The 21,607-nt window shown below is 52.8% G+C and overlaps 3 protein-coding genes across 15 annotated transcripts in view; 2 read left to right on the top strand and 1 right to left on the bottom strand.

Moving 5' to 3' along the window:
• Positions 1 to 1,351: 1,351 nt before the first annotated feature.
• EEF2KMT (eukaryotic elongation factor 2 lysine methyltransferase) lies at positions 1,352 to 7,444 on the bottom strand. 2 transcript variants are annotated; one of them, XM_062611978.1, is made up of 8 exons: positions 7,302 to 7,444; positions 7,149 to 7,211; positions 6,082 to 6,162; positions 5,787 to 5,888; positions 5,478 to 5,611; positions 4,400 to 4,707; positions 2,536 to 2,685; positions 1,352 to 2,062 (listed from the first exon to the last, which is right to left on the bottom strand). In XM_062611978.1, exons 1-8 carry the CDS (start codon positions 7,377 to 7,379, stop codon positions 2,043 to 2,045), a joined length of 936 nt encoding a protein of 311 aa, XP_062467962.1. In that variant the 5' UTR covers positions 7,380 to 7,444; the 3' UTR covers positions 1,352 to 2,042. The 2 variants fall into 2 exon arrangements, with proteins under 2 accessions (XP_062467962.1, XP_062467961.1); XM_062611977.1 differs by having other exon boundaries at positions 1,352 to 1,837; positions 7,302 to 7,443.
• A 28-nt stretch (positions 7,445 to 7,472) lies between these two features.
• Positions 7,473 to 10,463, top strand: NDUFB6 (NADH:ubiquinone oxidoreductase subunit B6). 2 transcript variants are annotated; one of them, XM_062611979.1, is made up of 4 exons: positions 7,473 to 7,796; positions 7,877 to 7,969; positions 8,518 to 8,562; positions 10,306 to 10,463. In XM_062611979.1, the coding sequence occupies exons 1-4, from the start codon at positions 7,488 to 7,490 to the stop codon at positions 10,372 to 10,374; spliced, it is 516 nt and encodes a 171-aa protein (XP_062467963.1). In that variant the 5' UTR covers positions 7,473 to 7,487; the 3' UTR covers positions 10,375 to 10,463. The 2 variants fall into 2 exon arrangements, with proteins under 2 accessions (XP_062467963.1, XP_062467964.1); XM_062611980.1 differs by lacking the exon at positions 7,877 to 7,969 and having other exon boundaries at positions 7,505 to 7,796.
• Positions 10,464 to 17,740: 7,277 nt separating this feature from the next.
• Positions 17,741 to 21,607, top strand: part of CAPN15 (calpain 15) — a 60,785-nt gene continuing 56,918 nt past the window's right edge. For 8 of the 11 annotated variants that reach the window (XM_062611986.1, XM_062611982.1, XM_062611983.1 and 5 more), the window contains exon 1: positions 17,743 to 18,098. The gene's annotated coding sequence lies outside the window, so the exon portion shown is untranslated. Of the gene's footprint in view, positions 18,099 to 18,813; positions 18,895 to 21,607 lie in introns of those variants that run through there. The other 3 variants (XM_062611992.1, XM_062611984.1, XM_062611985.1) reach the window with 3 other exon arrangements.

The following is a 21,607-nucleotide window of genomic DNA, read 5'->3' on the forward strand; positions in this document are numbered from 1 at the left end:
TTGTACACTGAAGCAAATGTGCCCATTTACTGTGAGAAAGAACATCAAAAGCTTCCCTTTTTGAACAGGTGACTAGAAAAGGACAAAATAAACCCAAAATATTTTATTAAAGTCCATATAACTACATAAAAGGGTACTTTGCTTCATGAGTGCTACTAAGGAGAAAAATAACTGCTACAGCTGAACCCAGGACAGACACCTTCCACTAGACCAGGTTGCTCCAAGCCCTGTCCAGCCTGGCCTTGAACACTGCCAGGGATGGGGCAGCCACAGCTTCTCTGGGCACCCTGTGCCAGCGCCTCAGCACCCTCACAGGCAAGAGCTTCTTCCCAGTATTTTGTCTCAATCTCCCCTCTGTCAGGTTAAAGCCATTCCCCCTTAGCCTGTCCCTACAGGCCCTTGTCCAAAGCCCCTCTCAAAGTTTCTTGTAGTGCCTTTAGCTATTGGTTTTCAAGCAAAATCCTCTACAGTAGTTTGGCCATTCCTCTGTAGCCATCAATGTGCACATGGAGATAAATTAAGCACATCCCTAATTAAACAGTAATGTCAAAAGCTTCAGAGAGGTTTCACCTTTCCATAGTGCATTTTTTTAAATCCAAGCAAGCAATCTGTACAGAACATTGAGCAACTTGAAGAATTTGGTGTTAGGGAGATAAAGTTGCTCCTGTGGGGGCTACTAATACACATTTACTCCATAAATAGCACCTGTGAGTTCTTCCTTCTTGGGAAGGCTTAGCTAAAACCTGTGTGGGGCTCTTTCTGCACATCCTACTTACTACTAGTAGTCACTGCCTCTTTCAGCTTGAGGAGCAAGATAATTCTTGCTCAAGATGATTCAAGTTACTCATTGTCCACTTTCTCCATCCTACAGACTGAGGTGAAAGTATTTGTTCTTTTGAGTAGCTTTTAAAACAAGGCAAATGAAGTCAAAAGAGGAGAAAGAGCAGCATATTTCATGTTGTGCTTCTGGACCAGTAGCATCCAACAAGAAAATGATGAATGGATTATGGAAAGCTTCAGAGAAGGTGAGGTCAGTTCTTCCTCCTCTACACAGAGCAGGAATACAGTGTGTGATTCTGGTTTTGCTTTCTGGCTAGTCTGAGAGGATGGCTTGCCAATAGCTAGTTGTGAAAGTGACCTTATGTGACAGGAATGTGAATCAAGTTTATGTTATCACTGCAGAGTAAAGATGCATCTGATTTACAGCACCTGATTTACCTCCTCTTTCAGCTTTTGGCACTATCTGCTACATTCACTGTAGGCAGTTTTCATTATTCATTTTTAAGATGACCCAGACTGCAAGTATGCAGGTGCATACAAACAAGTATAAAAAGACACAAACCATTAAAGCTGGTTTTAATATTAAAAATGTATTTATTCCAGTGAAACACTGCTTTTTTCCCTTGTCAGTGTGAGATACTCATCCTGTGGTCCTGCAGACCTGACTCTGTTAGAAAGCAAAACATGGTCAGACAAAGAAATCCAGTTCATTTCTGTTGTCTTCTACAGAAGCAGAGCACAATATGATCAGGACTGGTTTTCCTATTGCTTAAGGTTCCCAGGTACCTTTCAGGGGCAGCAGTAATTCACTTGCGGGTAATTCACTTTGACAACAGCCTGTGCGTGGAGTTGTATCCTCAGTGCCTCTCCTGATGGTGTCTAGGACTTAAGATCACCTTGTTGCCAGGATGGAATATCTCCCGTTGCTCTGAAAACTGGAATTCTATTTGCCAAGTCTATATAAATAGCTGGAGAATAGTTACATTTGGCTGCACATCACAGAGGAAAACATGGTTGCTGTGGGCTGGAATAATCTGCCACCCAATCCCAGCTTTATCTGTAAGGATAAACACTGGGAATCAGATTTCTCCTTCATAAAATGAAGGGTAAAGTCTGCATGTCCAATGCTGTACTAAGATCTCTATCATGCTGTTTAAAGTAAGCCACAGGTGAATGCTTACCAGTAACTTTTCTTAGACATGAACGGCAATGTTTCTGCTATGCACTGGGCATGATTTTGTGAGTTAACCATGGGCTGCAGATCAGCTGCGCCACTGGGAGACTGCAAGAGATGGGCTTTTGAGGAGTCTGTGAAGGAAAATCCCAAATCGCTCCCTGTTGTACTTCCTAGAATCATAGTTAGGGTTGGAAGGGACCTTAAGGATCATCTACTTAATCTCTAGCTGGGGTTTTTTAACCCTCACATAAAGGTTTGAGGCTGTATCTCTCTTATCACTGTGACAGTGCAGCAGGTTTTCCTCCTTTAAGCTTAACCCTTTGTTAGCTCCTTCTTGCCACCAGACTTTGGATTCATCTCAGGTTGGCACTGACAAACATGAATTGTGATAGATGGGACAGACCAAAAAGTTAAGTTCCCATCTCCTGTGGGAAAGGGACTGCTTTTAGGCAGAGCACTCTTAAATCCAGTTCTAGGATAAAAATCTCACTGTTGGGCAATACCCATCATCAAAACCCACTCCTATTCATCTCTGCTTTGGGAAAGAGGCCAAGACTGTTGATGAAAAAGGCACATACCGAGTTGAGCTTGGAAGAGGTGATAGGTGTCTGGATTCCGGACTGTGGAAGCAATGTAGACCTCAGGAGGTTTTCTGTCTGCTCTGGAAGGGGAGAATTGCTGTAGCAGACCAACAAGGGCTCCAATGATCTCTGGATCATACACCACATCTGTACAAAAAGGAAAACATGACATATTTCTTGAGCATGGAGTAAAAAGCAGAATGGAAGCTACAAAACAAAAATATAAAATATTCACCTTGCCAAAGAGTATGATTTTTATATTCAGGATTAAAAATTCCCAAGAAGAGCTCTTGGAAAACGCCTTTATTTTGTGTGCTATGTCAAGTTGCCCTCATCTCTAGTATCACTAAAAATCACTAAAAATCAGTGCTCCTTATTGTAAAGGCACTGTCAGATAATGTAATTAATAAGCCCAACGAGACAAGCAAAACCCCAGAGCGTTGGTGTTCTGCTACAACTGTCCTTAGCAGAAACTGGGTTGTTACAAACTAGAGGCTGATTGCAAAGGAGTTGGTTTGAACTGCAGCTGTTTTCATCTCAAATCATTTCCTTGAGAGCAGAAATAGCGATGGAAGGTCAGGCTGATGATGAAGGGGCACAAAAGATCAGCCTTACCAACCAGCACCATGATCCTGAAATGTGTCAGCCCTGCTGGGGACTGAGGCTCAAGAGGTGGTGGTTACTACACCCAAATGTGGAGATATGTGCATCCACCACCACCAGACATCTCTGTTACTCTTAGAATCACAATCAGCCAGGTTGGAAAAGATCTTTAAGATCCTCAAGTCCAACAGTTCCCCAGCACTGCCAAGGCCATCACTAAACCATGTTACTGAGGGCCTTGTCTACACAGTTTGTGAACACTTCACTGTGGTTCCACCACAGTTTGTGAACATTTGTTTGTGAACACAATTTGTGAACACTTCCACAGTGGCTCCACCACTGCCCTGGGCAGCCTGTTCCAATGCCTGAACACCCTTTGGGGAAGAAACTGTTCCTAATATCCAGTCTAAACCTCCCCTGGTGCAGGTTGAGGCTGTTTCTTCCTGCCCTATCACTTGTTACTTGGGAAAAGAGACCAACCCTCACCTCACTACAACCTCCTTTCAGGTAGCTGTAGATACAAGTTTTGATACAACATAGTAAGGAAATGTCCTCAGTAACTACTAATAGCAAACAGTAGATATGTATTGATCACCTCCAGGTTTGAGCTGCCTTCAGGAATCCAGCTTGGGCTCTACAGTACAGCTGGCATGAGGTAACACTCAAACCCTGACTATTTTATAAGATTCACATATTTAATGCATTAGGTGACCGTTTAATGACAAAAGAATATTTTGTCATATTTCACCTGAATTCTTAGGTAACTCTTGCTTTGCAAAGCCCCAGATGAGGGAGTAAAATCCTCTAGCTACAGCTCAGAAATGTTCCTATTGCTACATTGTGCAGTATTAGGGGTTTTTCATATGATTCCTCCAGATTTATATATAGCGGAGATCCAAAAAGGGGTTGTGATTTGGCTTTTTGGTGGGTTGGTTGGTTGTTTAATATGTTATCCCCCAGGAGAATGCCAAGATGGCCTGTTAGTATTGATGAGGCTCTGAGCAGTGTTGGATTTATAATCTGTTTCTGGATCTTAAAATGTAGAAGGGATAAATAATTTGCTTTTTAATGTTATGTATATAGCTGCTGAACATCTGGAAAGACTAAATGGTGAAATGGACTGGGAAAAGATCTGTCACACACCTCCAGACACAGTAACTGAGACAGGGATGAGCACATCCTGCACACGGACACCTCTGTGCTTCCCCCTCTAACCTGTGCGATCATTCACCATGAGGCACAACGAGGGGGAAGGTACCTGCTGCAATGATGACATCAGGTTGAAGAGCCAACAGTTGTTTTTCTGTAACTAAGCCCCACTCAAGTTCTGCAACAACTACTTTCGGGTTTCGGTGATTTGCTCCTTCTGCCTTCTGGCCTCCAGATTCCAGCTGGATATGTTGGGCAGCTTCAGGCTCCAGGACAAAGCCATTCAAACAGATGTTTTGCTTCAGCTGCTGGAGAACGCGGTGGTGGTAGTCACTAAATATGTATGTCTTGGGATTGCAGGTTTTACAGATGGCAATTCCAGTGAAGCCAATCCCACTTCCTAATTCCAAGACTGTCCTGAAGGGTAAAGAAGTACTTAGCAAAACTCTAAGTGGAGTTAGGAAATCAAACCACCTACAATCTAAGCTTTGTCTCTGATAACACAGACAGTTGGTGAACACTGAAGAAGCCATTGTAAAGATAAAAATCAATCACTTGAAATACTGCCCTGGCATGTGGTACAAAGCATTCCCACCATGGGGATGGGACATGTTCTCACCTGGTTTTAGCCTTCTGCAGCGTGGGTGGCTCGATCTAACCAAGCTCTTTTCATACTCAGTGGAGAGAAACAGACACTTGGGTAGTGCAGTTCCTTTTCTTGTGAGCTCCATATTTTAAATTAACCTAGATGGATATTTCCTCAAAAGTGCCTGCTCCTCTCACCTGCTTATAAACAAAGCCCAGAGGAGGAGATCAGACATGTGCACCTGCACACCAAATGTATACAGTCAGATGGGATAAACCTCACCACACAGCGAGTGCAGTAGTTACTCACTAGACACTGCAGTAGCTGAAGTTGAGCAGCCAACTCCACAGAGCAGGTCAGACTACATGGTGTGACAGCTTTGATCTTAAAACCTGTTTTAAAAACACTGCGAGGTCCTCTGCTGGATTCAAGTTTTACTCTAACATCTAACTGTCAAGAATAGACCAGAGCAGCAGTTACCAGCAGCCAGAGGGTGTAGTCACTGTGGTTCTTTTGGAGGTACATTGTTAAGTTACAGTTGTGTGGCTCACTCACACTGTGAAACGTCTCTCCCCATCTCTGTCCAAGCTTATGTTGGTACCTGTTCCTGAAGCCGGAAGGGTTCTGCAGTGCCCACTCGGTGAGATGCAGAGCAGCCTCCCACGTGACGAGCCCCGTGGTTCCTTCAGAGATCACTGCCACACTCTCAGAAAGGGTGACACACTCTCCTGTAGGCTGTGGACACACAAGGCAGCCAAGGTGGATCAGCACAGACATGAGCTTTACAGTTTACAACCCATATTAGCACCTGGGAGAAGGGAAGAAGCACTCCAGGGGTTATTGTTAAAGCCAATTATTGCTTACTTCAGAGGATTAAAGTGATTTATAACACTGCAGCACTGGTTCTTACCAGTAAGTAGTGTTTGTAACAGTGAGTAGATTCTTCTTCATTTAAAATAGCTGCCAGTGCTTCGTACAGTTCATCTAGGGGCTCAGCTGTGATGGATTCATGCTGTGGGAGACAGAACAGGCTGGGTTTGGGTAGCAAATCGTAGTGAAACAGGAAACACGTGTTAACTCATGTTCTAATACACTCTGTCATTATGTTTTATTCTGAATACTGTGGTTTGTTATTACACAAGGTCAAACTGGCCTCTTTTCAAGGAAAAAGATAACTAAGTTGCAAGGAACACCAGAAGCATTACCTTTTTGATGAGTTCAGTTAGAAAGCATCTTCTGTACCGGGCTGAAAGGGGATATTTCACACACAAAGGGTGGAGAATGGTCTAAAACAAAACCAGGAATTGAAGCCAGTTACCAAGTGATGATTTTATGCCAGGCAGGAAGGGGTTAGGGAAAAAGCAGGGCTTTTTTTTTTGTGTGTGTGTGTGTCACAAAGTGCATTCTGATTTAGTCAGTAACTAGAACTGATGCTGAGCCAGGAAAGGAAATTGGGCGACTTCTGGTTGGTTTTCTAGTTCCAGCTCTGTGGCAGAATATGTGGTTTTCCTCTTTTGGGAAAGTAAATAGCAAAACCAAGTGGAAAGAGAGACTGTTTTGGTCTCTTCCTCCTCTTGCTTTTTTTTTCTCTCTTCAGAGAGGTGCAGAGGAGGTTAAGAAGATCCACTGAGGGGCTGAAGCACCTCTGCTCTGGAGCCAGGCTGAGAGAGCTGGGCTGGTTCAGCCTGGAGAAGGCTCCTTAAAGGGAGACCTTAGAGCAGCTCCAGTGCCTAAAGGGCCTGCAAGAAACCTGGAGAGGGGCTTTGGACAAAGGCCTGTAGGGACAAGACAAGGGGGAATGGCTTTAACCTGGCAGAGGGGAGATTGAGATGAGCTCTTAGGCAGAAGTTCTTCCCTGTGAGGGTGCTGAGGCGCTGGCACAGGGTGCCCAGAGAAGCTGTGGCTGCCCCATCCCTGGTGGTGTTCAAGGCCAGGCTGGACGGGGTATGGAGCAACCTGCTCTATTGGAAGGTGTCCCTGCCCGTGGCAGGGGTTTGGAACTGGATGAGCTTTAGGGTCCCTTCCAGCCCAAACCAGTCTGGGATTCTACGATTAAAGACATCTGTGCTCAGGCACATGGGGCTTAATGTTGACGCTAAAACCAGCTAAGAGCAGGAAGAGAAGGAAAACTGTTCTGCCGGGCACAATAAAAAGCTGTGACTCTGATTTTGGTAACGATGAGCAAACCCAGCTGCCGACAGCGAGAGCTCAGCTCCCCGAAGATGCGCTAGGCAGCTCGGGCACCGCTGCGACACCCAGCATCCTGCCCTACCCTGTGCAGAATATCCAGGAGCAGAGAGGAGTCCAGCGAGGTCCGGAGGCTGTGCTCAAGCTCCTAAAACACGATAAATAAAGGTAGTGATGCTCCTCCGTACCCCTGGGCGGCCCCCGCCAAGGGTTGCTGCCTGTGCCCGCTGTTCCGTACCGGCCACGGGAAGGAGCGGAGCTGCCGGGCCGACAGGAAGCAGCGCTGGAAGCGGAGCCCCAGCTCTGGCCCGGCCATAACGCTTCAGCGGGGTCTCGAACCGCGACTCTCCGGTAACCAGCCTGATGCTCCGCGCCCCGCTACCCAGACCCGCGGGGGGCACGGGCTGGCCCTACGCGCACCCTGATGACGCCATCTGCGCGCCCCGAGAACGTCATCGCTGTGCTCCTCGGCGAAGGACACGGCGCCCGCCCGCCGCCGAGAGCCGGACCAGGCCGCACCGGGAGCGTGAGCGGGGCCGGGCCTGGCGGCGCCATGACCGGCTACACCGAGGACGAGAAGCTGCGGCTGCAGCAACTGCGCGCCCTGCGGCGCCGCTGGCTACGGGACCAGGAGCTGAGCGAGCGGGAGCCTGTGCTGCCGCCGCAGCGGCTCGGGCCGGTGGCCGCCTTTTGGGAGCGGTTCCTGAGGCCCGGGGGGCTGTGGCGGCAGCAGGTGAGCGGGGAGGGACGGGGGGCGCGGGGGCGACGCGGGTACCCCCAGGCCGGGCCTGACGCGTGTCCCGCTGCCCGCAGGTGTACAAGGCCTGTCAGACCGGCGGGTTCGTGCTGGTGCGGGTCCTGATCCCCGCCTGGATCATCCTCTACTACCTGAAGTACCACGGCACGGTGCGTGTGCGGGCGCGGGGCGGGGACACGCGTTCACCCCCGTGCAGGGGGGTGATGTGACACGAAGGTTGGCACTGATATGCCGGTTCAGTGTCTGGTCCGGTGACACTCTGCTCTGTCCCGCCAGGTTTCTCCTTGCTTGGGTGGCACAAATGTGTATTTCGGGGGGGGGGGAGGAGGGGGGTGTCTTTCATGGCAGTGAGCAGCTGTGACCGTGCCATCTCCTGTGAGCTGGGAAGCTGTGTCCTACTCATTGCTTTCCTGCAGGAGCAGTGACCCTGGGGATAATGAGGCTGGTGTGGGGAAGGGGTGGCCAACATGCTGCTGGTGGGACAGACTCTTTTTGCTCATATGCTCTAACCTGCCTGGGAGGTGGAGCTTTGTTACCCTTGACTATTGCTTTAACTGGTGGCAAGAGCCCGGCTTAATCAGCCCTGAACTCAGTTGTGTTTAGAAGGGTCCTTTCCCCCATGCTGGAATTCCTGTGTACCGCCTCTGGGTAATACTCTTCTTCCTTTCCCCCTTCCCTCTTTTCTCCCGCCTTCCAGAAAAAGCCTCTCAGTATCGTTACATCAAACCCACGGATATTCCCAGTAAGTAACACTTGTTTTATCTCCCAGCTTTGTAAACCAGGCAGGAAGGTGGTGACAGGGGGTGCAGTAGCCGTGTGGGGACAACTTCTCCATGAATATGGCTGATCCTATGGGCAGGCCAGTTGCAGTATGTTGGAGTTTCCATCCTGACCTCGCAGCTGTCCCTGTTTCAGCAGGATATTCGAGTACCTGACTGACAGCACTGCCCATCCTGGGAGGAAAACACACGTCCCTTGTGGGAATGCAAGTGTTAGTTACAGCACAACAGCGACTTTGTGAAGGATTTGGGTGTTTGAAGCCCCTGTGAAGGTGCGATTAATGCATGGAGTGACACCAGAGGGGTTCTGCTTCTCTTGTGGAAGCTGAGCTCTGCTGTTTCTGATAGTTGGAAGTTTTTTCCTTGACACATCCCTAATTGTGCTTTATCTAAACTAAAACTAAACAGTTCCATCCTTAACAAGCACAGAGTAGCATGCTGAAGGTCAAGTGGTGAGCCTCAGGCTTCAGCCTAATTACTCAGCCTAATTGACTTGAGTTAGGTCAGCTTGGTAGGCCAAGGCAGAGCCTGAAGCTATAACAGACAGCACTTGAGCACCAGATTGGTTTCAGAGGGGTTACCTGGATCCTCATGGGCTGCAGGGTGTGAGTTTGGAGGCTCATAAAGCTGTGCTCTGCTGAAGGTGGTTGTGACATCCAGAGGGACCGGGACAGGCTGGAGAGGTAGGACCATGTGAACCTCATGGAGTCTAACCAGGCCAAGTGCAGGGTCCTGCACCTGGGTCATGGCAGTCCCTAGCACAAACACAGGCTGGGGGAGACTGGATTGAGAGCAGCCCTGAGGAGAAAGACTTGGGGATGTTGGTCAATGAACAGCTCCCCATGAACCAGCTTCATGGAGTGCTTGAGGCTGAACTCCCCCGTGTGCTGGGCTGCATCCCCAGAGCATGAGCAGCATGAGAGGGAGGGGATTGTCCCCCTCTGCTGTGCTCTGGGGAGATCCCTCCTGCAGTCCTGATCCAGCTCTGGGGCAGCAACACAAGACGGACTGGAGCTGTTGAAGAGAGTTCAGAGGAGGCCACAAGGATGCTGCAAGGGCTGAGCAGCTCTGCTCTGGAGCCAGGCTGAGAGAGCTGGGCTGGTTCAGCCTGGGGAAGAGAAGGCTCCTTAAGGGAAGACCTTAGAGCAGCTCTAGTGCCTAAAGGGGCTACAGGAAACCTGGAGAGGGGCTTCGGACAAGGGCCTGTAGGGACAGGCCAAGGGGGAATGGCTTTAACCTGCCAGAGGGGAGACTGAGATGAGCTCTTAGGCAGAAGCTCTTCCCCGTGAGGGTGCTGAGGCGCTGGCAGACGCTGCCCAGAGAAGCTGTGGCTGCCCCATCCCTGGCAGTGTTCAAGGCCAGGTCGGATGGGGCTTGGAGCAACCTGGTCTAGTGGAAGGTGTCCCTGCCTGTGGCAGGGGGCTGGAACTGGATGGGCTTTAAGGTCCCTTCCAGCTCAAACGCATCTGCAGTACTGTAAGTCCAATATATATTTTTAAACCAAGACAGTCTCGGAACATTTAGCTGCTGTTCTGTAGCTGAATAGCCAGGGTAAAGCCAGGACAGGTTTTGGATCATGTGGCTGTGGTGTGATATCAGCACCTGGGGAAGTGCTGAGTTGAGTGGATGGTGTGTGTGTGGAAGCTGAAGTGAAGGCCTGTGCTGGGTGCAGGGGATGTTCTCACCAGACTCTCCCCTTCCCTCAGGGTGACAGAATTTTAGAGACTGGAGAAATTATTCCACCCATGAAAGAAGAACCTGGTGATCACCACTGATGGCTAAAGGCTGATTCCATCCTTCAGCGAGCAAGGCGAGAACTGCAGCTGCTCCCTCTCTTCTATAAAGGAGCCTATGTTCTGCAACACCTCAGCTTTTCTGTCATTTACTTTCCCCTTAGTCCACCTGATTCCAGTTGCTACCAGTATGGGAGTTGCCTTTGGTGAGGATTATTGTAAAGTGCTGGTGATTCCTAACCTCCAGATCCTCAGGTTTTTATCTGACTGACAGGATTTGGCAGCAGGATAACATGGGCCTCATAGTAGCAGGAAGGGTGCTCTATTTCCTTGGGATTGCTCATGGAGAGGTTCACACACAGCAGCTGTCCTCTCCCAGTCCTTCTCCACCAACCAGTTGTGATGGAGCCTTCTGTTGAGAGGGGGGAGTAGAAATGGTGCTGCTGCCAAAAATCCTTCCTTCTTTGCCCTTTAGCACTTTCTCCTTTTTCTTCAGCCCTGAGTTGAGTCTTCCCACCCTCACTGGCCCCACGTTCCTGCAGAACCTTCCTGCAGTTCCTTCCCCTCCTTCTGGGGAAGACTGGCTTCCATGACCCTTATGGATCCCTTCTAACATGAGATCTTCTGTTATTCAAAGTATTTTTTGGCTACTTTGGGGATAGAAATGGTTCAACCAGCAATCCAAAGGGTTAACCTGAGGTCCAGAACCTCATGGAACCTTGTGTGAGCAGTGTTTGTGAGGTCAAAGTGCTAGGCAGGAGCCCCCACCCCACTGTGCCTCGATTATGAGCCAGAGCCCTCAGAACCCTTCCAGCCACACACCAGCAGAGCCATGGCCAAGGCCAGCGTGGGAACTCCGCTGCAGCCCGCTGAGATAAGGGGACCAGTGGAACCCCCAGCAGGAAACAACACTCAGCCCGCGTCCTCCCGGGCCAAGCTGAGTCTCACTCCCTCCCAGAGCCTTGCTGAGCCTGTGTCCGTCTCCTTCCTCAGGTAAAGGCAGCTCAGGAGGGATGGCAAGAGGGGAGTGACATGGAGGGGTGGGCTCAAGGAGCTGTAGTGTCCTGAGCTGGAGGGTCAGTGGAGGCTCCTGGGAGTTGGTGTGGGCTGTTGAGGGGTAGCAGTGGGAGTAGGGGAGTAGTGGGGTTAACAGAGAAGTTGTTAACAGGGGTGACTGAGACCTGCATGTCCTTCCTGTGGCCTTGGGCGTGGCTGCCCCATGGCTGTGGGGGTCTCTGTCCCTACCAGTGCCCCATGGTGTGTTGGCTCCCCCAGCATGGAGTTCTCCATGGGTGCTGCTACCCCACACTACTGCGGCCTGAGGCGCACCTTCGCCTGCACCAACTTGCTGCTGCTCAGCCTGGCTGAGGATGAAGAGGCTGACGATGCAGAGGAGGATGATGATGCAGACAGGAAGGCTCCCCCTGTCCCCTGCACACACCCACCAAGCTCCATGGATACCACCAAGCCCGCCACCCCGCCGGTGAGTGACTGCTGAGGGTTTCCCACCTCCCTGGGGTCCCCTGACACCCACTAACGAGACACTAGTTGGGGTGCCCCACATATCCAAGGTGTGTGTGTTTCCCCCTGCTCCCTCCTCCCCCCACTTCTGCAGTGCTTGAACTGTGACATCCCCTGGGGGCACCCTGCACCATGAGGATGCCTGATGCCCCCAGGGCTCCCAGATTCCCTCAAGGAAGCCCTGATACTTCCTCTAGTGGGAGCCCTCTGGGACTACAAGGAATTCATAGCACCCCCAGAGTCCCAGGGACATCCCCACAAAGTAGCACCCTTAGAGCCAGCCCCGATGTCACACATCCCTGTGATATGGTGCCAGGGTAGCTGTTGTAGGCCACAGGCTCAGTCCCAAGGACTGGTGTGGATCAGGTTGTGGGTCCCCAGGGTTGCCTGGGCATTTTGGCACAGATAACCCTCCCCTAGCAGAGGGGATGTATGCCTCTCCCTCACCCAAGGAGGGGGTCAGTGTCCCAACCCCTCCAGCAAAGACAGTTCAGGACACAGAGCATGGCCGTGTGCAGGTGCAGTGGAAGCATTCATCACCATCGCCTTGCCCATCCCACTGAAGAAGATGGCACGTGGTGCTCAGTGAGGAGGAGCAGACACCCTTTGTAAGACACCACCCCGGTGACAACATGCTGAACCCTTGCAATCCCTGTGCCTCTCCACAAATACAGCCTGGCTCTTCCCTGGGGCCTTGGCCTCAGTTGCACGCCTCAAATTCTTCAAGTTTTGTTTCTCCCTTGTGCTACACAGGGTGATGCGTTATCTCCACAAGGAAACCAAAACTCTCCTGGGGTTGTACAGTATTGTTCCCTTCCTCTGTGTGACGCACACCTGACAACATAGGAACATGCAGGAGTACAGCTTATACATAACTTCCTTCTTAGATCTCTTCTAGCTAAAAAGAACACTCTGATCAGTGATGGATACACGTGTATATATAATATCTAGTCAAGAGTCAAAAAGACTCCAAGCAGCCGAAAGAGATGGTGGATGACCTTCTCCCTCAGAGGTGGTGCACCTGGGCCATGACTTTCTGCCCAGCCCTTGGGAGAGCTGCTGGGGACCTCTTTGTTCCTCAGGCTGCAAATGAGAGGGTTGAGGGCAGGTACCAGGAAAGAGCCACTGGCCAGTCCTGAGCTGGGGTAAGGATGAGGGGAAGTGCCCATGCCAAGCTTGGTGTCGGGGGGAATGAGGACTGGGAGCCCTTCCTCCCTCCCACCTGATGCACCTTGAGCAGGAACTTGGCTGAAAAGCCTCCCCATGTGTCATCTGGTCCTTGTCACCACTGGGCAGCCCATCCTTCATGCTGGGCGAGCTGCCTCTGCTCCCGCTCGGCTCCCAGTTCCTCCCACCCCACACAGTATCCCTGGTATACTCCTTTACCAGAGGAAGAGATGCTGAGGATACAGAGCCTGTGTCTGCACTGACATACAGGGGAAGCTGTGAGGATCCATGTGGTAATTGCTTGTTGGATCTTGACTATGGGGCTTGCAGTGCTGCAGCCTGGGACACTGGGGGAACTGGCTGATGCTCTTGCAGAGCTGCTCTGTCAGCTTTGACAAGTCATGGTGACCAGGAGAGCCTTTGTGCCTGGAGGGAAGCAAGTTGCACTGTCATCAAGAGGCTTGGGGTGACACAGGCAGCAACAGGGCAGACACAGCCTCACTTCAGTCCCCTGGAAAACCATGGAGTGAGTCCTTCCAGAAGGAGGAGATGGGGAACCGTGTCTAAAAAATGTGATGGCTCTGGTGATAATGTGATAAGGTTTGGTCAGGGGATGACCCTGACTTGCCTCCCTTGAGGTTTTCAGTGCTACTCAGACATTGCTTACCCAAATGCACTTCCCTGAATTATTGATGCTCTGCTGCGCTGGTGAATGTTTCTCTTTATAATCAATGACAAACAGGAAGTTACCTGGAGTGAGTGGAACCCTCCCTCTTGCTCCACTGCTCACAGATGAAGATGTGAGGGTACAATTTACATGCCTCAGTTTATACACCTAAAATTAGGAGATGTGAACTGCAGTTCATGTGACTTCCCAACAGCTGGAATTCAGCCACTGCTTGAAATTGCTTTGTACCTGGGTGAAGTTAGGTTTATCCATTTATTCTCCAGAGAGAGACACGCTGATAAGGTAATTCCATGCGGGAACGCCCCTGTCACACCAGAAGAGCTGATGACAGCAGCAGCAGGTTGTTTCAGGCCATGTAGGTACAGTGTTGAACCTCCCACTGAGCATGCAGTGACTCCACCAATGCCTTCTTCACTCCCTGCTACCCAGTGATGCTTCTTACACCTCCATTAATAATCATGCATGACAAAAGGGGCTTGGATGACCCGGGGAATTACAGACCAGTCAGTCTCACCTCTGTGCCTGGCAAAATCTTGGAGCAGATTCTCCTGGAAGGCATGCTAAGGCACATGAAAATCAACAAGGTGCTTGGTGACAGCCAGCATGGCTTCACTAAGGGGAAATCCTGCCTGACCAATTTGGTGGCCTTCTATGATGGGGCTACAGAACTGATGGACAGGGGTAGAGCAGTTGATGTCATCTACCTGGACTTGTGTAAAGTGTTTGACACTGTCCCACACGACATCCTTGTCTCTAAATTGGAGGGACATCAATTTGATGGATGGACCACTCGGTGGATAAAGAACTGCCTGGATGGCCGCACACAAAGAGTTGTGGTCAATGGTTCAATGTCCGGCTGGAGACCAGTAACGAGTGGTGTCCCTCAGGGATCGGTGTTGGGACCGGTCTTGTTCAACATCTTTGTCGCTGACATGGACAGTGGGATTGAGTGCGCCCTCAGCAAGTTTGCCGATGACTCCAAGCTGTGTGGTTCAGTTGATACGCTGGAGGGAAGGAATGCCATCCAGAGGGACCTTGACACGCTTGTGAGGTGGGCTGATGCCAACCTCATGAAGTTTAACCATGCCAAGTGCAAGGTCCTACACCTGGGTGGGAGCAATCCCAGGCACAGCTACAGGTTGGGCAGAGAAGAGATTCAGAGCAGCCCTGCGGAGAAGGACTTGGGGGTGTTGGTCGATGAGAAAATGAACATGGGCCAGCTTCAGTGTGCGCTTGCAGCCCAGAAAGCCAACCGTATCCTGGGCTGCATCAAAAGGATGATGGAGCTAGGTTTTTTTCAGTGATGTCCAGTGACAGGACAAGGGGCAATGGGTGTAAACTGGAGCATAGGAGGTTCCATGTGAACATCAGGAAAAATTTCTTCACTGTGAGAGTGACAGAGCACTGGAACAGGTTGCCTAAGGGGGTTGTGGAGTCTCCTACATTGGAGATATTCAAGGCCTGCCTGGACAAGTTCCTGTGTGATGTACTCTAGGTTACCCTGCTCTTGCAGGAGGGTTGGACTAGATAATCTTCTGAGGTCCCTTCCAACCCTTGGGATTCTGGGATTCTGTGACCAGAAGGTCGAAGGAGGTGATCCTGCCCCTCTACTCTGCTCTTGTGAGACCTCGCCTGGAGTATTGTGTGCAGTTCTGGTGTCCTCAACATAAAAACGACATGGAACTGTTGGAACAAGTCCAGAGAAGGACCACGAGGATGATCAGGGGACTGGAGCACCTCCCGTTATGAAGAGAGGCTGAGGAAGCTGGGGCTGTTCAGCCTGGAGAAGAGAAGGCTGCGTGGAGACCTCACAGCAGCCTTCTAGTATCTGAAGGGGGCCTATAGGGATGCTGGGGAGGGACTCTTCATTAGGGACTGTAGTGACAGGACAAGGGGTAATGGGTTAAAACTCAAACAGGGGAAGTTTAGATTGGATATAAGGAGGAAATTCTTTCCTGTTAGGGTGGTGAGGTACTGGAATGGATTGCCCAGGGAGGTTGTGAATGCTCCATCCCTGGCAGTGTTCAGTACCAGGTTGGACAGAGCCTTCGGTGGCATGGTTTAGTGTGAGGTGTCCCTGCCCCTGGCAGGGGGGTTGGAACTTGATGTTCTTAAGGTCCTTCCCAACCCTAACTAGTCTATGATTCTATAATTCAGTTGCCCACACATATGAAGAGACATTTTAGGTGCTTTGAGGATCTTTGTCTCCAATTGCTGTTCCTTAAGGATGAAGATGTCTCATGTGGTGGGCTTGCATGGACATCTCGGACACCCCAGGGTACTACACGTGGCAGCGGTGCGAATGTGCAGGCACCAAATGGTGTCCAAGTGTGTCAGAAGCTTGGTAGTTGAGATGACAGGTCTTGGACATCATTGTGGAAATGCACCCATCTATCCAGCTCCAGCACACCTGCCTGGAGCTACTCACAGGCACAGGCTGGGAGAGCACCGAGCCTTAGGATCTCTTCAACCCAGGGGGCAGTGGGGAAAGGCTCTTCCTCTGGTCCACCCTTAAGAACAAGGGTCCCCATGTTATCTTTACAGAGGACTGATGGGTCTCACAATGTGTGGCTATCAGCTCCCCGCACAGAGAGCGTAACAACCATTTATTTCCCATCTCTGTGTGCCAGCCTGGCCTGGCTGCCCCACATCTGGGGTTGTGCTCCCTGTATTCACTTGTAACAGAGGGAGGGGAGTGCCCCTGCACACCGAGCTCGGCAGTACTGCACCAACTGCTCCACTTCTCAGTAGGGTGGGAGGGTTTGAAGGTGCTGCTTGAACAGGTGAGTCTGGCAGGGGGTGGGTTGGGATGCCATATAGACTCACAGATTGGTCTGGGTTGGAAGGGACCTTAAAGCTCATCCAGTTCCAGCCCCCTGCCACAGGCAGGGACACCTTCCACTAGACCAGGCTGCTCCAAGCCCTGTCCAACCTGGCCTTGAATGCTGCCAGGGATGGGGCAGCCACAGCTTCTCTGGGCAACCTGTGCCAGAGCTTCAGCACCCTCACAGGGAAGAACTTCTGCCTAAGAGCTCATCTCAGTCTCCCCTCTATCAGGTTAAAGCCATTCCCCCTTGTCCTGTCCCTACAGGCCCTTGTCCAAAGCCCCTCTCCAGGTTTCTTGTATCCCCTTTAGGCACTGGGAGCTGCTCTAAGGTCTCCCCTTAAGGAGCCTTCTCTTCTCCAGGCTGAACCAGCCCAGCTCTCTCAGCCTGGCTCCAGAGCAGAGCTGCTCCAGCCCTCGCAGCATCTCAGTGGCCTCCTCTGGACTCGCTCCAACAGCTCCACGTCCCTCATGTGCTGTTTCCCCAGAGCTGGATCAGGACTGCAGAGGGGGTCTCCCCAGGGCGCAGCAGAGGGGGGGAATCTCCGCCCTCAACCTGCTGCTCAGGCTCTGGGGATGCAGCCCAGCACATGGGGAGTTCTGGGCTCAAGCCCTCACTGAACCGGGTCACGGGAGCTGCTCACGCCCGTGAACTCGAAGCGAGCGAGGGCTGTGATCAGCCGACGGACGCGCAGCAGCAGCACCGGGGGCTGCGTTCGCGGGCAGCGCTCCGAGGGCCGCCCAGGCCCCGTTGTGCTCTCCCAGCTGCACGGCTGCTGTTCCCGAGCCCGGCTGCACAGCGCCCGAGGGCTGAGACAACTCCGGGACAGCGCCGGCGCGCTCCAAGCGCTGCCAGCTCATTACTGTAATTAGCCGGGTGCGCCGGGCAGGGCCGCGCAGCCCGGGGCTCTGCTTCCTGCGCCGGGGCCACCCCACCCCGGCTCATCCATCTCCTCACGCGGGTGCCTTCTCCGCCGGGGTTCGGGGAGCTGCCGTCGCCTTGACGGACGCGCGGTGCTGCCCACCCGTACCCGCACTCCTCCGACACGCCAGCGCCGGGCAGCTGCGGGCCCCGGCTCGGGCCTGCGCGCCAAGGAAGCACCGCCCTCGGCCCCGGCCCCGACCCCGGCCCAGTGACAACCCCGCCGCCGCAAAGCACGCTGGGAGCTGTAGTTCTCCGGCCGCGCCTTGCCGCCACCCCTCCGCTCCCGCCGGGAGGGGGTCGCTCAGCCCCGCTCCCGGCTCGCCCGCCGCCAGCCCCGCTCGGCCCCCGCCTTCCGCTTCCCCGCGCGACGCCCCTCGGGGCTTGTAGTCCCCCTGCGCTATTCACGACGGCCTCTGCGCCGCTTTCACGTCGTAGCGCCCGGAGGCCGGGATGGGGCGATACGCCACGGCGGCGGCGTAAGGGCGGGCTCTGGGACTCCGGGGCAGGCCGGGCCGGCGGCGGAGCGGGAGGAAGGCGGCGGCGGAGCAGCCGGGAGGGAGCGGGTGGAAGTTGCTCTGCCCGGGGCAAAGTGTGGGGCCGGGGGAGGGACGCGAGCAGCAGCGCGGCTCCTCCATCCCCAGGTAAGCGGCGGCGGGGGGCGGCAGGAGCGCGGGGGTGGCGGGAACGGGCCGCCCGGGGCCTCCCACTGCAGTCCCGCGGGCCACGACTCCCGCCCGCGCCGCTGGGTGGGCGCTCTCCCGACCGGACTCTCCATGTGGGCCCCGGCACCCCCTGGGGCCGCCCCGCACTACCTGTTGCCGGTGGGCCCAAGCCCGGGAAGGGGGGCGGCGGGGGCTGGGTCTGGAGGCTGGTGTCGGGGGTTTCGGTGCTGGGGCAAGCCGGAGAGCCGGCAGCGCTGCCTCGGGGCTCTGCGGCTGCTTGGGTGCCCTACCCGCGGGGAGCTCTTCGTACCTCCGCCCGGACGAGTTTAATGCATTTACAAGCCGCGCAGCAGCCGTGCGGGTCCGGGGAGGTTCGCGAGTCCCCGCGCTGCAGCCCCAAGCCTACCTGCGCCGGGCTTGACACAGCCAGAGCGAGCGTCCGGGTCTCCTCCGGGCGGCGGAGCCTCCCCTATGGCAGCGAACTGGCTCGGCGCTGCTGCGGGCCAGGTCCGGGGCCGGAGCACAGCAGTCTTTCAGGTCTGCACTCTGCCCTCCAGCTTAGAAACCTGCCTGCTGCGGGCTAAGCGGGGTTTTGTGCAGAGTTTCTAGAGCGCTGGGGAGTTTGCCCTTCAGACCCGGCCGGCTTATGCTTGGCTCCCAGAACCATCCTAAGGCTGTTTGGGCCTTGGTGCCTCATCAAGACTCCTGGATTTTACTGCATGTCAGCTCAGCTGCAGTTGTAAGGCATATCAGCCTCTAGATCCTGGATGCAGAGGTCTGTAACTGGTTGGAAGGGCTCTGTGCACTTGCCAGCCTCTCCATTTTCTGAGCAGCTCTCCTCTCCCCCTCCTGCGCCTGCTGCTGGGGTGCATCCCTTCCAAGCAGCAGGAGACAAGCATTGTGGGGTGATCATCTGGTGAACTGCTGGGGAAGATGGAATAATGTGCACGTTGTGTTTGAAATGTCATACTGTTTCCTCCAAGCGTTTTTCCGGATTGGAATCTCAACTGCTGCGCTCCACAGGCCTTCGGGCCGGGATGCGGATGGGTGGGTTTTCATGGTTGGACAGAAGGTTATCTGAGAAGTGCTTACTACACATGGCCAGGGGCATTGGGGCAGAGATGGTGGTGTGTTGCTGTGGGTCAGTCAGAGACCAGGAGATGTGTTTGAAGGGAATTGAGATGGAGATGAGCTATACAGGTCCCAGCTGGTGGAGACAGGCTGCAGATCCCAGGCTTAGCCCCTGTTGATCTGAACACCAAGACCTTGCCGTACTTTGCATGCTGTCGCAGGGACTTACGTTTCAGGGCTGTGCAAGCTGCCACCTTCCCTAACCTGGAGCAGACCTGTGGTGGGAGGGCAGCTGAGTGACAGACCAGCCTCCTGCGACACTGCTGGTGGCTTTTACAAGGCCGTTTCTTGAGCCCCAGTACCAAACAGACTGGCTGGTGCTCCTGAGTGATCCAGAGCAGGACTGAGCTCTGCCTGAGGAACGGGCTGCTGTGGCATAATGTGTCAGAGAGGCATGATTCAAATTGCTGTGATTTTATGTACGTGGGGATACTAACTCATTTAAAGTTGCATCAGCTCCTGTTTGTGTCCAGGGCTTTAGCAGTTAGAGGCAGAAGGCAAGACCCAACAGTGCTCCCTTCTCCGGGTGGGGTTGGAGGCCTGGAGAGGCCTTTGAAGGTGTGATGTGACTTGCTGTGTTTGCTGAGCCATGTTGCATTGGCAGGAAAGGAAGCAGCCTCCTTGAGCCTGATGACTTGGTGCATAAGGGAACCTGAGGAGTAGGCCAGGCTTAATGTTTTCTAAGTTGGAATAAATATTGGAAACCAACCCAAAACTGCTAAAGTTGCATGTAAAGAAGAGTGGGCATCCTGCCCAGGCTCGGGGCTGTCTGGCAGTGGCGGGAGGACTGGATGACCCTGTGGAGGGGCCTGGTGCCCTTGTGAGATGCAGTGACACCCCCACCATTCTCCTGGGCTCTCCACCCATTATTCTGTGCTTTGAATCCCAGAGCTTTGCAGAGGGAAATGAAGATGATATTGTAATTGAAATTTGTAAGAGTCATAGACTGGTTGTCTCAGAAGGGACCTTAAAGTTCATCCAGCCCAGCTCTCTCAGCCTGTCTCCAGAGCAGAGCTGCTCCAGTCCTCCCAGCATCTGTGTGGCTTTCTGTGGTGAAGCAGGGGGAGGCTGGAGTGAAGGGCTCTGGCTGCAGGGCACGAGGAGAGACGTGGGCAGTCTGTGTCCCGCTGCTCTCTCCTAGCATGCAGTGCTGGGAGGAACCTTGTGAAGTGCTGATTTGCTGGAACGTGGCGTGGGGCTCTGAGAAAGGTCATGTTTGGTGCAGGCTGGGGAAGGCTGCTTGTGCGGGTGGTACAGGTGAGTCAGTGGCTTCCTCCTCATTTTCCATCATAATCCCACCTCCGGAGTGCAGCGTGCTGCCTACCGGCTCCCCGCAGCCTCCTGCATCTTGCCTGCCTGTGCCTCAGCCTTACTGGCAGCTGTTGGACCCTGTGTGCAAACACAGCCCTTCCGAGGCCACCGGCGCAGAGCAGGGCAGGGAGGAGTAGTCTCCTAATGAATTCCTGCTATTTGGAATGCTGATGCTTGCCTTGTAGTTAGCAGTGGCAGCTGAGGCAGGCCAAGGGAGGCAGAGGGGTTGTTGCCTGCAAACGAAACACATTTAACTCTTGCCTTCACAGTTCCTTTCCCCCTACATTAGCAGCTTTCAGGTTGGCTGATATGAAATGCCAGTGCTATTCCCAACATCACCTCGTGTTCAGTGGCTTAAAAGGTGAGGGGTTTTGTGTGCCATTTCCTCTTGCTGCTGCCCTGGTGCCTGGGCAGATGGAGAAGGGGGAGCCCTGGAAAGGAAGTCAGATCCAAAGCAATGTGCCACCAGCAGAAAGAGCAATTGTTTTCCTGCATTTACATTGCAGAGTGTCATCCTGCTCAGGCAGCCCCTGTTTGACAGCCAAGATAATACATTTATATGGCTGTAATTAGTGGGATGTGGAGTTTGCTGGATGTCTCGGGGGCAGCATGCTTTTCAGTCCAACTCCAGCAAATAGATCAGGGAGGATTGGAAAGCCACCGTGGGTTGCTTGAATTGGCCCTTTGGGTTTCTGGAGGTTGAATACATAACTGCTGATATTTCCTATTGTGCAGTACCCTGCCTAGTTGAAAAGAAAATAACTTGAGGGAACGTGGGGCTATTTTTGCCAGCTTGAGATGATCAAGTTTGATTTGTAAAAACTGAAGGCAGGTCTTCAGGCTTGTACGTTAAAAGCAGTATTAGAACCATCTCTATTCCTCTGCATATGCATGCCTCTGCCCTGTGCGAGTGGTGTAAACTCTAATATGTGTTCATCAAACAAGAAATAGCTTTTCTGTTCCTGTGGTGAAGCCTCTTCTGTAGCCAGCCAGGGCATGAGCTGAATGCTGGGGGCATGAGTAGCAACAGAGGAGGGTTGTGGGTG

This window comes from Pezoporus occidentalis, unplaced genomic scaffold (genome assembly GCF_034315485.1).
Source record: "Pezoporus occidentalis ecotype Australia unplaced genomic scaffold, CSIRO_AGI_Poc_V1 ctg158, whole genome shotgun sequence".
Taxonomy (NCBI): Eukaryota; Metazoa; Chordata; class Aves; order Psittaciformes; family Psittacidae; genus Pezoporus; species Pezoporus occidentalis.

Bases quoted from the DNA above. Each gene is read 5' to 3' on its own strand.
- EEF2KMT (XM_062611977.1), bottom strand. From the start codon at position 7,379: ATGGCCGGGCCAGAGCTGGGGCTCCGCTTCCAGCGCTGCTTCCTGTCG. The intron at 6,163-7,148 runs GTAGGGCAGGAT...GTTTTGTTTTAG, and splicing joins TCCTGGATATTCTGCACAGG to ACCATTCTCCACCCTTTGTG. The intron at 5,889-6,081 runs GTAATGCTTCTG...TGTCTCCCACAG, and splicing joins TAACTGAACTCATCAAAAAG to CATGAATCCATCACAGCTGA.
- NDUFB6 (XM_062611979.1), top strand. From the start codon at position 7,488: ATGACGCCATCTGCGCGCCCCGAGAACGTCATCGCTGTGCTCCTCGGC. The intron at 7,970-8,517 runs GTGCGTGTGCGG...CCCGCCTTCCAG, and splicing joins ACCTGAAGTACCACGGCACG to AAAAAGCCTCTCAGTATCGT. The intron at 8,563-10,305 runs GTAAGTAACACT...CCCTTCCCTCAG, and splicing joins CAAACCCACGGATATTCCCA to GGTGACAGAATTTTAGAGAC.